This window comes from Oncorhynchus clarkii, chromosome 6, assembly GCF_045791955.1.
Source record: "Oncorhynchus clarkii lewisi isolate Uvic-CL-2024 chromosome 6, UVic_Ocla_1.0, whole genome shotgun sequence".
Lineage (NCBI taxonomy): Eukaryota > Metazoa > Chordata > Actinopteri > Salmoniformes > Salmonidae > Oncorhynchus > Oncorhynchus clarkii.
The window spans coordinates 84,279,276-84,292,049 of NC_092152.1; the positions used below are offsets into that span (position 1 = coordinate 84,279,276).

Here is a 12,774-nt window from a genome sequence, read left to right on the forward strand (position 1 = left end):
CATTGTACATACTGTACCCGATACCATCTACTGTATCTTGCCTATGCTGCTCTGTACCATCACTCATTCATATATCCTTATGTACATATTCTTTATCCCCTTACACTGTGTACAAGACAGTAGTTTTGGAATTGTTAGTTAGATTACTTGTTATTACTGCATTGTCGGAACTAGAAGCACAAGCATTTCGCTACACTCGCATTAACATCTGCTAACCATGTGTATGTGACAAATAAAATTTGATTTGATTTGATTTTGTACAAAGTTGAATCACATAAACGTTGAACAGAACCTTCAGTAGTCGTACACCGGCTGTGGTCCATTCCAATATGTTGTCTTTCTGGAATGGAACACAGCCGGTGTCTGAACTGTTGTGTTAATAATCACAAGGTGAAGGCTGAGGCCTGGACATGTTCTAAACCAGAGAGTAGGAGACCATCAAGCCAAGCACCAAGCACCGAGCCAAGCACCGAGCCAAGCACAGAGCCAAGCACAGAGCCAAGCACCAAGCCAAGCACCAAGCCAAGCCAAGCACCAAGCCAAGCCAAGCACCAAGCCAAGCCAAGCACCAAGCAAAGCACCGAGCCAAGCACCGAGCCAAGCATAGCCAAGCACCGAGCCAAGCACCAAGCCAATCCAAGCCAAGCACCAAGCCAAGCCAAGCACCAAGCACCAAGCCAAGCACCAAGCCAAGCCAAGCACCAAGCCAAGCACCAAGCCAAGAAACAAGCCAAGCAACAAGCCAAGCACTAAGCACCAAGCACCGAGCCAAGCACCAAGCCAAGCACCAAGCCCAGGACCAAGCCCAGGACCAAGCCCAGGACCAAGCACCAAGCCAAGCACCAAGCCAAGCCAAGCCAAGCCAAGCACCAAGCCAAGCCAAGCACCAATCACTAAGCCAAGGACCAAGCTAAGCACCAATCACTAAGCCAAGGACCAAGCTAAGCACCAAGCCAAGCACCAAGCACCAAGCACCAAGCACCAAGCACCAAGCACCAAGCCAAGCACCAAGCACCAAGCCAAGGACCAAGCCCAGGACCAAGCCAAGCACCAAGCACCAAGCCAAGCACCAAGCCAAGCACCAAGCCAAGCACCAAGCCAAGCACCAAGTACAAAGCCAAGCACCAAGCCAAGCACCAAGCCCAAGCAAAGCACCAAGCCAAGCACCAAGCAAAGCACCAAGCCAAGCACCAAGCCAAGCACCAAGCCAAGCACCAAGCCAAGCCAAGCACCAAGCCAAGCACCAAGCCAAGCCAAGAACCAAGCACCAAGCCAAGAACCAAGCACCAAGCCAAGCACCAAGCCGAGCCAAGCACCGAGCCAAGCACCGAGCCAAGCCCCGAGCCAAGCCCCGAGCCAAGCCCCGAGCCAAGCCAAGCCCCGAGCCAAGCCAAGCACCGAGCCAAGCCAAGCACTGAGCCAAGCCAAGCACCAAGCACTAAGCACCGAGCCAAGCACCGAGCCAAGCACCGAGCCAAGCACCAAGCCAAGGGAAGCCAAGCCAAGCACCGAGCCAAGCCAAGCAAAGTACCAAGCACCAAGCCAAGCATCAAGTCAAGCACCGAGCCAAGCCAAGCACCGAGCCAAGCCAAGCCAAGCACCAAGCCAAGCCAAGCACCAAGCACCAAGCACCGAGCCAAGCACCGAACCAAGCACAGAGCCAAGCACCGAGTCAAGCACCAAGCCAAGCACCGAGCCAAGCACTAAGCACCGAGCCAAGCACTAAGCACCGAGCCAAGCACCGAGCCAAATACAAGGCAAACACCAAGCCAAGCACCAAGCAAAGCACCAAGGACCAAGCACCAAGCCAAGCACCAAGCCAAGCACCAAGCGCCAAGCACCAAGCCAAGCACCAAGCCAAGCACCAAGCCAAGCACCAAGCCAAGCACCAAGCCAAGCACTAAGCCAAGCACCAAGCCAAGCACCAAGCCAAGCACCAAGCCATGCACCAAGCCATGCCAAGCACCAAGCCATGCCAAGCACCAAGCCATGCACCAAGCCATGCACCAAGCCAAGCACCAAGCCATGCACCAAGCCATGCCAAGCACCAAGCCAAGCACCAAGCCAAGCACCAAGCCAAGCACCAAGCCAAGCCAAGCACCAAGCCAAGCACCAAGCCAAGCATCAAGCCAAGCCAAGCACCAAGCCAAGCCAAGCACCAAGTCAAGCAACAAGCACTAAGCCAAGGACCAAGCCAAGGACCAAGCCAAGGACCAAGCCAAGCACCAAGCCAAGCACCAAGCCAAGCACCAAGCCAAGAACCAAGCCAAAGACCAAGCCAAGAACCAAGCCAAGCACCAAGCCAAGCCAAGCACCAAGCCAAGAAACAAGCACCAAGCCAAGAACCAAGCACCAAGCCAAGAACCAAGCACCAAGCCAAGAACCAAGCACCAAGCCAAGAACCAAGCACCAAGCCAAGAACCAAGCACCAAGTCAAGCACCAAGCACCAAGTCAAGCACCAAGCCAAGCCAAGCACCGAGCCAAGCACCAAGCACCGAGCCAAGCACCAAGCACCGAGCCAAGCACCGAGCCAAGCACTGAGCCAAGCACCGAGCCAAGCCAAGCACCAAGCCAAGCACCAAGCCAAGCCAAGCACCAAGCCAAGCACCAAGCCAAGCACCAAGCACCAAGCACCGAGCCAAGCACCGAGCCAAGCACCGAGCCAAGCACCGAGCCAAGCACCGAGCCAAGCCAAGCACCAAGCCAAGCCAAGCACCAAGCCAAGCACCAAGCCAAGCACCAAGCACCGAACCAAGCACCAAACCAAGCACCAAACCAAGCACCAAGCCAAGGACCAAGCCAAGCACCAAGCCAAGCACCAAGCCAAGCACCAAGACAAGCACTAAGTGCCAAGCCAAGCGCAGAGCCAAGCACCGAGCCAAGCACCGAGCCAAGCACCGAGCCAAGCACCGAGCACCAAGCCAAGCACCGAGCCAAGCACCGAGCACCAAGCCAAGCACCGAGCCAAGCACCGAGCCAAGCACCGAGCCAAGCCAAGTAGCGAGCCAAGCCAAGTACCGAGCCAAGCCAAGTACCGAGCCAAGCCAAGCACCGAGCCAAGCACCAAGCCAAGCACCAAGCCAAGCACCAAGCCTAGCACTAAGCACCAAGACAAGCACCAAGCCTAGCACCAAGACAAGCACTAAGCACCAAGCCAAGCACCAAGCCAAGCACCAAGCACCGAGCCAAGCACCGAGCCAAGCACCAAGCACCGAGCCAAGCACCAAGCCAAGCACCAAGCCAGCTTCCTAGGGCTTATGCCTTGTTCTTATGCTGAGTGACTCAAACATTAGAACTAAATCAATGGGGGGAATTTTAGATTCTCCCTGTGTCACGATTGCCCTCTTCTTCTGACGAGGAGTAAGAGAGGTCGGAGGACCAATGCGCTGCGTGGTAAGTGTCCATTTTAATATATAAAACTGAACACTACAAAAATACAAAATAACAACGTGGATGAACAAACAAAAACCGAAACAGGCCCGTATGGTACAAACACAGACACAGGAAACAATCACCCACAACTCAAAAATGAAACCAGGCTACCTAAATATGGTTCTCAATCATTACTAAATACTATCATGGTGGTGTAGGAAGGTGAATATACCCTTATATCATTACTAAATCCTATGGCTGTGAACAGACAGGTGGTGTAGAAGGTGAATATACCCCCATGTCATTGGCTGTGAACAGACAGGTGGGCGGGACTCACGTCGTCCTCTGCCCGGCGTGACAGCAGCACACTGGTGTTTGAGGTCAAGGGCACAGGCCGTGTGGAGGACAGGATCAACGAAGACGTCTGCCTTGCTCTCCTTCAACATGTTCAGCACCTCCTTCTTACACAAGTCATGTTTGATCTTCAACAGGTTGGCCTTCAGACACTCCTCCACCTGACCTGTCTGCTCCTGGGCCACTGCCTCCTCCGCACACAGACCGGGGATCTAGAGGAGTGACAGGGGGAGGGAGGGAGAGGGGAATAGAGGGAAGACAGAGAGAGGGAAGACAGAGAGAGGGAAGACAGAGAACGTAAATTCTCTAGTTGCAGATCTCAGGTTGTATTTCAAAAGCCTTCTTCTATCAACATGGAACATGCTTTACAGCAGTCTGGACTAGTTTGGGGCCGGTCTCTTCAGGGCTGTGGGGTTGTGTATTAGTAACCATCTCTCAGGGACAGCAGTCTGGCCTGGTTTAGAGGAAAGGTCTCCTCCTCAGCACAGTGGATCTGTAGCTGGGGGTCCAGTCTATATTAACACTCCTCACCTCCTCAGCACAGTGGATCTGTAGCTGGGAGTCCAGTCTATATTAACACTCCTCACCTCCTCAGCACAGTGGATCTGTAGCTGGGGGTCCAGTCTATATTAACACTCCTCACCTCCTCAGTGGATCTGTAGCTGGGGGTCCAGTCTATATTAACACTCCTCACCTCCTCAGCACAGTGGATCTGTAGCTGGGGGTCCAGTCTATATTAACACTCCTCACCTCCTCAGCACAGTGGATCTGTAGCTGGGGGTCCAGTCTATATTAACACTCTTCACCTCCTCAGCACAGTGGATCTGTAGCTGGGGGTCCAGTCTATATTAACACTCTTCACCTCCTCAGCACAGTGGATCTGTAGCTGGGGGTCCAGTCTATATTAACACTCCTCACCTCCTCAGCACAGTGGATCTGTAGCTGGGGGTCCAGTCTATATTAACACTCCTCACCTCCTCAGTGGATCTGTAGCTGGGGGTCCAGTCTATATTAACACTCCTCACCTCCTCAGTGGATCTGTAGCTGGGGGTCCAGTCTATATTAACACTCCTCACCTCCTCAGTGGATCTGTAGCTGGGGGTCCAGTCTATATTAACACTCCTCACCTCCTCAGCACAGTGGATCTGTAGCTGGGGGTCCAGTCTATATTAACACTCCTCACCTCCTCAGCACAGTGGATCTGTAGCTGGGGGTCCAGTCTATATTAACACTCCTCACCTCCTCAGCACAGTGGATCTGTAGCTGGGGGTCCAGTCTGTAGTCCAGCGCCGACTCCTGAAGAATCACTCTGATCTGGTCCTCACAGTCTGGAGACAGACGCTGGTCGGCGTATTTCAGCTTCAGGCAACCAATCACCTGGCCCTCCAGTTCACTGTCATCACTGGCCTTGTTCAGGATTGGCTGACAGAATTTAGGGATGTCTGCCTTACAGGCCTTTCTCAATATTGGGTTTAACCTGTAGTCTGAGAGAGAGGAAGACAACCAGAAATATCAGAGATACGGGTCCACATGACCCGGGTCCACATGACATGGGCTCTGACCCGGGTCCACATGACATGGGCTCTGACCCGGGTCCACATGACATGGGCTCTGATCCGGGTCCACCTGACATGGGCTCTGACCCGGGTCCACCTGACATGGGCTCTGACCCGGGTCCACATGACATGGGCTCTGACCCGGGTCCACATGACATGGGCTCTGACCCAATTCCTTTTCTCTCCATTCCTTGCATCCGCTTTCCTCGCCTGCTTCTCAAAACCCATTAGAGAGAGAAGAAGATCCAAGGGGAGGGACCTTAGACCAACTCCTCCAAGCGTTGAGAAGCAGGCGAGGAGATGGTCCTATTAGAGGTAACAGATGGTCCATCTATTAGAGGTAACAGGTGGTCCCTCTATTAGAGGTAACAGATGGTCCATCTATTAGAGGTGGTCCCTCTATTAGAGGTAACAGGTGATCCCTCTATTAGATGTAACAGGTGATCCCATCTATTAGAGGTAAGAGGTGGTCCCTCTATTAGAGGTAACAGGTGGTCCCTCTATTACAGGTAACAGGTGGTCCCTCTATTAGAGGTAACAGGTGGTCCCTCTATTAGAGGTAACAGGTGGTCCCTCTATTAGAGGTCCATCTGGTCCATCTATTAGAGGTAACAGGTGGTCCCTCTATTAGAGGTAACAGGTGGTCCCTCTATTAGAGGTAACAGGTGGTCCCATCTATTAGAGGTAACAGGTGGTCCCTCTATTAGAGGTAACAGGTGGTCCCTCTATTAGAGGTAACAGGTGGTCCCTCTATTAGAGGTAACAGGTGGTCCCTCTATTAGAGGTAACAACAGGTGGTCCCTCTATTAGAGGTAACAACAGGTGGTCCCTCTACAGTGTGTGTTACCTGTGTTGTGTGAGAGTGTCTGTGTGTCTGTGTGTGTGTGAGAGTGTGTTACCTGTGTTCTGTGTGAGAGTGTCTGTGTGTGTGTGAGAGTGTTTTACCTGTGTTCTGTGTGAGAGTGTCTGTGTGTGTGTGACAGTGTGTGTTACCTGTGTTCTGTGTGATCTGTCTCTTGGTGATCATCTGTTTACACTTGGGATCCATCAGTTCAGAGTTCTTGTTCTGTTTCAGACACTGCAGCATGTTCTTAGCATCCACATCTGTACAGAACCGCTGACACATGGAGAGAGAGGACAGTCAGAGAGGACAGGAGGGACAGAGAGAGAGAGAGGACAGGAGGGAGAGAGAGAGAGAGAGAGGACAGGAGGGACAGAGACAGAGAGAGGACAGGAGGGGCAGAGAGAGAGAGAGGACAGGAGGGGCAGAGAGAGAGGACAGACAGAGATGACAGGATGGGGCAGAGAGAGAGAGGACAGACAGAGAGGACAGAGACAAGTTAAAGATAGGTAGAGGGAACAGGCCTAGAATATTTTCTTTAACATGTTCTTAGCATCTACGTCCGTCCAGAACCGCTGAGAGACAGAGAGAGACAGAGAGAGACAGAGAGAGAGAGAGACAGAGAGAGAGAGACAGAGAGAGAGACAGAGAGAGAGAGACAGAGACAGAGAGAGAGACAGAGAGAGACAGAGAGAGAGAGAGAGACAGAGAGAGACAGAGAGAGAGAGAGACAGAGAGAGAGACAGAGAGAGACAGAGAGAGAGAGACAGAGAGCCCTTGAATAAAGCCCTTGAATTGAATTTAATTGACAGAGAGAGAGACAGAGAGACAGAGAGAGACAGAGAGAGACAGAGAGAGAGAGAGACAGAGAGAGAGAGACAGAGAGAGACAGAGAGAGAGAGAGAGAGACAGAGAGAGACAGAGAGACCAAAAATAACCTGCAGCTCTGTGGTACGCTGGGTCAGTACACAGCCAACGGTAGGTACACCTATAGCTCACCCCTTGGCAGTAGTACTGTAGACTACTTTATCACTGACCTCAACCCAGAGTCTCTCAGAGCGTTCACAGTCAGCCCACTAACCTCAACCTAGAGTCTCTCAGAGCGTTCACAGTCAGCCCACTAACCTCAACCTAGAGTCTCTCAGAGCATTCAGTCAGCCCACTAACCTCAACCTAGAGTCTCTCAGAGCGTTCACAGTCAGCCCACTAACCTCAACCCAGAGTCTCTCAGAGCGTTCACAGTCAGCCCACTAACCTCAACCTAGAGTCTCTCAGAGCGTTCACAGTCAGCCCACTAACCTCAACCTAGAGTCTCTCAGAGCGTTCACAGTCAGCCCACTAACCTCAACCTAGAGTCTCTCAGAGCGTTCACAGTCAGCCCACTAACCTCAACCTAGAGTCTCTCAGAGCGTTCACAGTCAGCCCACTAACCTCAACCTAGAGTCTCTCAGAGCGTTCACAGTCAGCCCACTAACCTCAACCTAGAGTCTCTCAGAGCGTTCACAGTCAGCCCACTAACCTCAACCTAGAGTCTCTCAGAGCGTTCACAGTCAGCCCACTGACCTCAACCTAGAGTCTCTCAGAGCGTTCACAGTCAGCCCACTAACCTCAACCTAGAGTCTCTCAGAGCGTTCACAGTCAGCCCACTAACCTCAACCTAGAGTCTCTCAGAGCGTTCACAGTCAGCCCACTAACCTCAACCTAGAGTCTCTCAGAGCGTTCACAGTCAGCCCACTAACCTCAACCTAGAGTCTCTCAGAGCGTTCACAGTCAGCCCACTAACCTCAACCTAGAGTCTCTCAGAGCGTTCACAGTCAGCCCACTAACCTCAACCTAGAGTCTCTCAGAGCGTTCACAGTCAGCCCACTAACCTCAACCTAGAGTCTCTCAGAGCGTTCACAGTCAGCCCACTAACCTCAACCTAGAGTCTCTCAGAGCGTTCACAGTCAGCCCACTAACCTCAACCTAGAGTCTCTCAGAGCGTTCACAGTCAGCCCACTAACCTCAACCTAGAGTCTCTCAGAGCGTTCACAGTCAGCCCACTAACCTCAACCTAGAGTCTCTCAGAGCGTTCACAGTCAGCCCACTAACCTCAACCTAGAGTCTCTCAGAGCGTTCACAGTCAGCCCACTGACCTCAACCCAGAGTCTCTCAGAGCGTTCACAGTCAGCCCACTAACCTCAACCTAGAGTCTCTCAGAGCGTTCAGTCAGCCCACTAACCTCAACCTAGAGTCTCTCAGAGCGTTCACAGTCAGCCCACTAACCTCAACCTAGAGTCTCTCAGAGCGTTCACAGTCAGCCCACTAACCTCAACCTAGAGTCTCTCAGAGCGTTCACAGTCAGCCCACTAACCTCAACCCAGAGTCTCTCAGAGCGTTCACAGTCAGCCCACTAACCTCAACCTAGAGTCTCTCAGAGCGTTCACAGTCAGCCCACTAACCTCAACCTAGAGTCTCTCAGAGCGTTCACAGTCAGCCCACTAACCTCAACCTAGAGTCTCTCAGAGCGTTCACAGTCAGCCCACTAACCTCAACCTAGAGTCTCTCAGAGCGTTCACAGTCAGCCCACTAACCTCAACCCAGAGTCTCTCAGAGCGTTCACAGTCAGCCCACTAACCTCAACCTAGAGTCTCTCAGAGCGTTCACAGTCAGCCCACTAACCTCAACCTAGAGTCTCTCAGAGCGTTCACAGTCAGCCCACTAACCTCAACCCAGAGTCTCTCAGAGCGTTCACAGTCAGCCCACTAACACCTCTATCAGATCACAGCAAAATCACATGTACTTGAAAAGTGCAACAGTGAATCATGAGGCGTCAACTTGTTAAATACAAATCTAATCAAATCAAAGTTGAACAAACTGCCTTCTGTTTAGAAAGAGGCTGTTTTCATCCAGAGATGTTGAATCGGGTTCAATCTGGGCTCTGGCTGGGCCACTCAAGGACATTCAGAGACTTGTCCAAAACCACTCCTGTGTTGTCTTGGCTGTGTGTTTAGGATCGTTGTCCTGTTGGAAGGTGAACCTTCACCACAGCCACACGGGGGCGTCCCCCTCACCACGGTCACACGGGGGCGTCCCCCCCTCACCACAGCCACACGGGGGCGTCCCCCCCCTCACCACAGCCACACGGGGGCGTCCCCCCCTCACCACAGCCACACGGGGGCGTCCCCCCCTCACCACAGCCACACGGGGGCGTCCCCCTCACCACAGCCACACGGGGGCGTCCCCCCCTCACCACAGCCACACGGGGGCGTCCCCCCCCTCACCACAGCCACACGGGGGCGTCCCCCCCCTCACCACAGCCACACGGGGGCGTCCCCCCCCTCACCACAGCCACACGGGGGCGTCCCCCTCACCACAGTCACACGGGGGCGTCCCCCTCACCACAGCCACACGGGGGCGTACCCCTCACCTTAATCATCTGCTTGCAGACCCTCATGAGCTGGTAGTCCAGTTCTGGATCCAGCATCTCTCCCTCCTGTAGTTTAAACACCCTCTGGTGACACTGCTGAGACAGCTGTTTCTTCCTCTCCTTTAAACACTCCATCATCTGAGCGTTACCGAACACCACGTTGGAGCAGAGCCGCCCGATGTCCGTCTTACACACGTCATACAACTCAGGTTCCAGACGAATATCCTCTGACTGCAGAGAGAGGAGAAAGGAGAGGAGAGAGAAAGGAGAGGAGAGGAGGAGAGAGAAAGGAGAGGAGAGAGAAAGGAGAGGAGAGAGAAAGGAGAGAGAAAGGAGAGGAGAGAGAAAGGAGAGGAGAGAGAAAGGAGAGGAGGAGGAGGAGAGGAGGAGAGAGAAAGAGGAGGAGAGAGAGAAAGGAGGATTGAGAAAGGAGAGGAGAGGAGGAGAGAGAAAGGAGAGGAGAGATAAAGGAGAGGAGGGGGAGGAGAGGAGAGGAGGAGGAGAGAGAAAGGAGAGGAGAGAGAAAGGAGAGGAGAGGAGGAGAGGAGGAGGAGAGAGAAAGGAGAGGAGAGGGGAGGAGGAGAGAGAAAGGAGAGGAGAGGAGGAGAGAGAAAGGAGAGGAGGAGAGAGAAAGGAGAGGAGGGAGGAGAGAAGAAAGAAAGGAGAGGAGGGAGGAGAAAGAAAGGACAGGAGAGGATGAGAGAGAGAGGAGAGGAGGAGGAGGAGAGAGAAAGGAGAGGAGGGAGGAGAGGAGTGACGAGAAAGAAAGGACAGGAGAGGTGGAGAGAGAGAGGAGGAGAGAGAGAGGAGAGGAGGAGAGAGAGAGGAGGAGAGAGAAAGGAGAGGAGGAGAGAGAAAGGAGAGGAGGAGAGAGAGAAAATACAGGAGAAAGGAGGGAGAAACATGTGAGAGAAGAGAAAAATGATATATACCAAATTTGTTTGATATGAATAGTTGACAATTAATAAATAGGACGGCATGTCTGTCCTATTAATGCTGTGTCTTAATGGTCTCCACTCGAGTTCCCATCAGCTAACCTGGCAGTATGGTCACCAGAGATGACTTGAGCTGACAAATGAGTTAAAGACTGCATTAAAAGACTGAGTTAAAGACTGCTCAACAGCTTGGTCAGGCCTAATAAGGCCTCAGGGGTTTAAGTGAAGCTGACCAGGGGTGTATCGAACCACCACAAGCAGGTAAACAAATAACAGACAGAGTTGTAACTCTCCCCATCTCCAGCTCCTCTACTCTGAGTTGTAACAGAGTTGTAACTCTCCCCATCTCCAGCTCCTCTACTCTGGGTTGTAACAGAGTTGTAACTCTCACCATCTCTAGCTCCTCTACTCTGGGTTGTATCTCTCCCCATCTCCAGCTCCTCTACTCTGAGTTGTAACTCTCACCATCTCCAGCTCCTCTACTCTGAGTTGTAACAGAGTTGTATCTCTCCCCATCTCCAGCTCCTCTACTCTGAGTTGTAACTCTCCCCATCTCCAGCTCCTCTACTCTGTTGTAACAGAGTTGTAACTCTCCCCATCTCCTCTACTCTGAGTTGTATCTCTCCCCATCTCCAGCTCCTCTACTCTGAGTTGTAACTCTCCCCATCTCCAGCTCCTCTACTCTGGGTTGTAACTCTCACCATCTCCAGCTCCTCTACTCTGAGTTGTAACAGAGTTGTAACTCTCTCCATCTCCAGGTCCTCTACTCTGAGTTGTAACAGAGTTGTAACTCTCCCCATCTCCAGCTCCTCTACTCTGAGTTGTAGCTCTCCCCATCTTCAGCTCCTCTACTCTGAGTTGTAACTCTCCCCATCTCCAGCTCCTCTACTCTGGGTTGTAACAGAGTTGTAACTCTCACCATCTCCAGGTCCTCTACTCTGAGTTGAATCTCTCCCCATCTCCAGCTCCTCTACTCTGAGTTGTAACAGAGTTGTAACTCTCACCATCTCCAGCTCCTCTACTCTGAGTTGTATCTCTCCCCATCTCCAGCTCCTCTACTCTGAGTTGTAAACAGAGTTGTAACTCTCACCATCTCCATCTCCTCTACTCTGGGTTGTAACAGAGTTGTAACTCTCACCATCTCCAGCTCCTCTACTCTGGGTTGTAACATAGTTGTAACACTCACCATCTCCAGCTCCTCTACTCTGAGTTGTAACAGAGTTGTAACTCTCACCATCTCCAGCTCCTCTACTCTGAGTTGTATCTCTCCCCATCTCCAGCTCCTCTACTCTGAGTTGTATCTCTCCCCATCTCCAGCTCCTCTACTCTGAGTTGTAACTCTCACCATCTCCAGGTCCTCTACTCTGAGTTGTAACAGAGTTGTAACTCTCCCCATCTCCAGGTCCTCTACTCTGAGTTGTAACAGAGTTGTAACTCTCACCATCTCCAGGTCCTCTACTCTGAGTTGTAACAGAGTTGTAACTCTCACCATCTCCAGGTCCTCTACTCTGAGTTGTAACAGAGTTGTATCTCTCCCCATCTCCAGGTCCTCTACTCTGAGTTGTAACAGAGTTGTAACTCTCACCATCTCCAGCTCCTCTCCTCTGAGTTGTAACTCTCACCATCTCCAGCTCCTCTACTCTGAGTTGTAAACAGAGTTGTAACTCTCCCCATCTCCAGGTCCTCTACTCTGAGTTGTAGCTCTCCCCATCTTCAGCTCCTCTACTCTGAGTTGTATCTCTCCCCATCTCCAGCTCCTCTACTCTGAGTTGTAACAGAGTTGTAACTCTCACCATCTCCAGGTCCTCTACTCTGAGTTGTAACTCTCACCATCTCCATCTCCTCTACTCTGAGTTGTAACAGAGTTGTAACTCTCACCATCTCCAGCTCCTCTACTCTGAGTTGTAACTCTCCCCATCTCCAGCTCCTCTACTCTGAGTTGTAACAGAGTTGTAACTCTCACCATCTCCAGCTCCTCTACTCTGAGTTGTAACTCTCACCATCTCCAGGTCCTCTACTCTGAGTTGTAACAGAGTTGTAACTCTCCCCATCTCCAGGTCCTCTACTCTGAGTTGAATCTCTCCCCATCTCCAGCTCCTCTACTCTGAGTTGTAGCTCTCCCCATCTTCAGCTCCTCTACTCTGAGTTGTATCTCTCCCCATCTCCAGCTCCTCTACTCTGAGTTGTAACTCTCCCCATCTCCAGCTCCTCTACTCTGGGTTGTAACAGAGTTGTAACTCTCACCATCTCCAGCTCCTCTACTCTGAGTTGTAACTCTCCCCATCTCCAGCTCCTCTACTCTGAGT

At 52.1% G+C, this 12,774-nt stretch overlaps 1 protein-coding gene across 1 annotated transcript in view; it reads right to left on the reverse strand.

The window, feature by feature from the left end:
* LOC139412460 (Golgi apparatus protein 1-like) overlaps positions 1-12,774 on the reverse strand; it is a 67,842-nt gene that overhangs the window by 4,665 nt on the left and 50,403 nt on the right. The window contains exons 18-21 of the mRNA XM_071159247.1: positions 9,534-9,764; positions 6,277-6,400; positions 4,967-5,211; positions 3,690-3,939 (exon numbers count right to left, since the gene is read on the reverse strand). Of these exons, the coding sequence (XP_071015348.1) occupies positions 3,690-3,939; positions 4,967-5,211; positions 6,277-6,400; positions 9,534-9,764 (850 nt within the window). The remainder of the gene's footprint in view (positions 1-3,689; positions 3,940-4,966; positions 5,212-6,276; positions 6,401-9,533; positions 9,765-12,774) is intronic.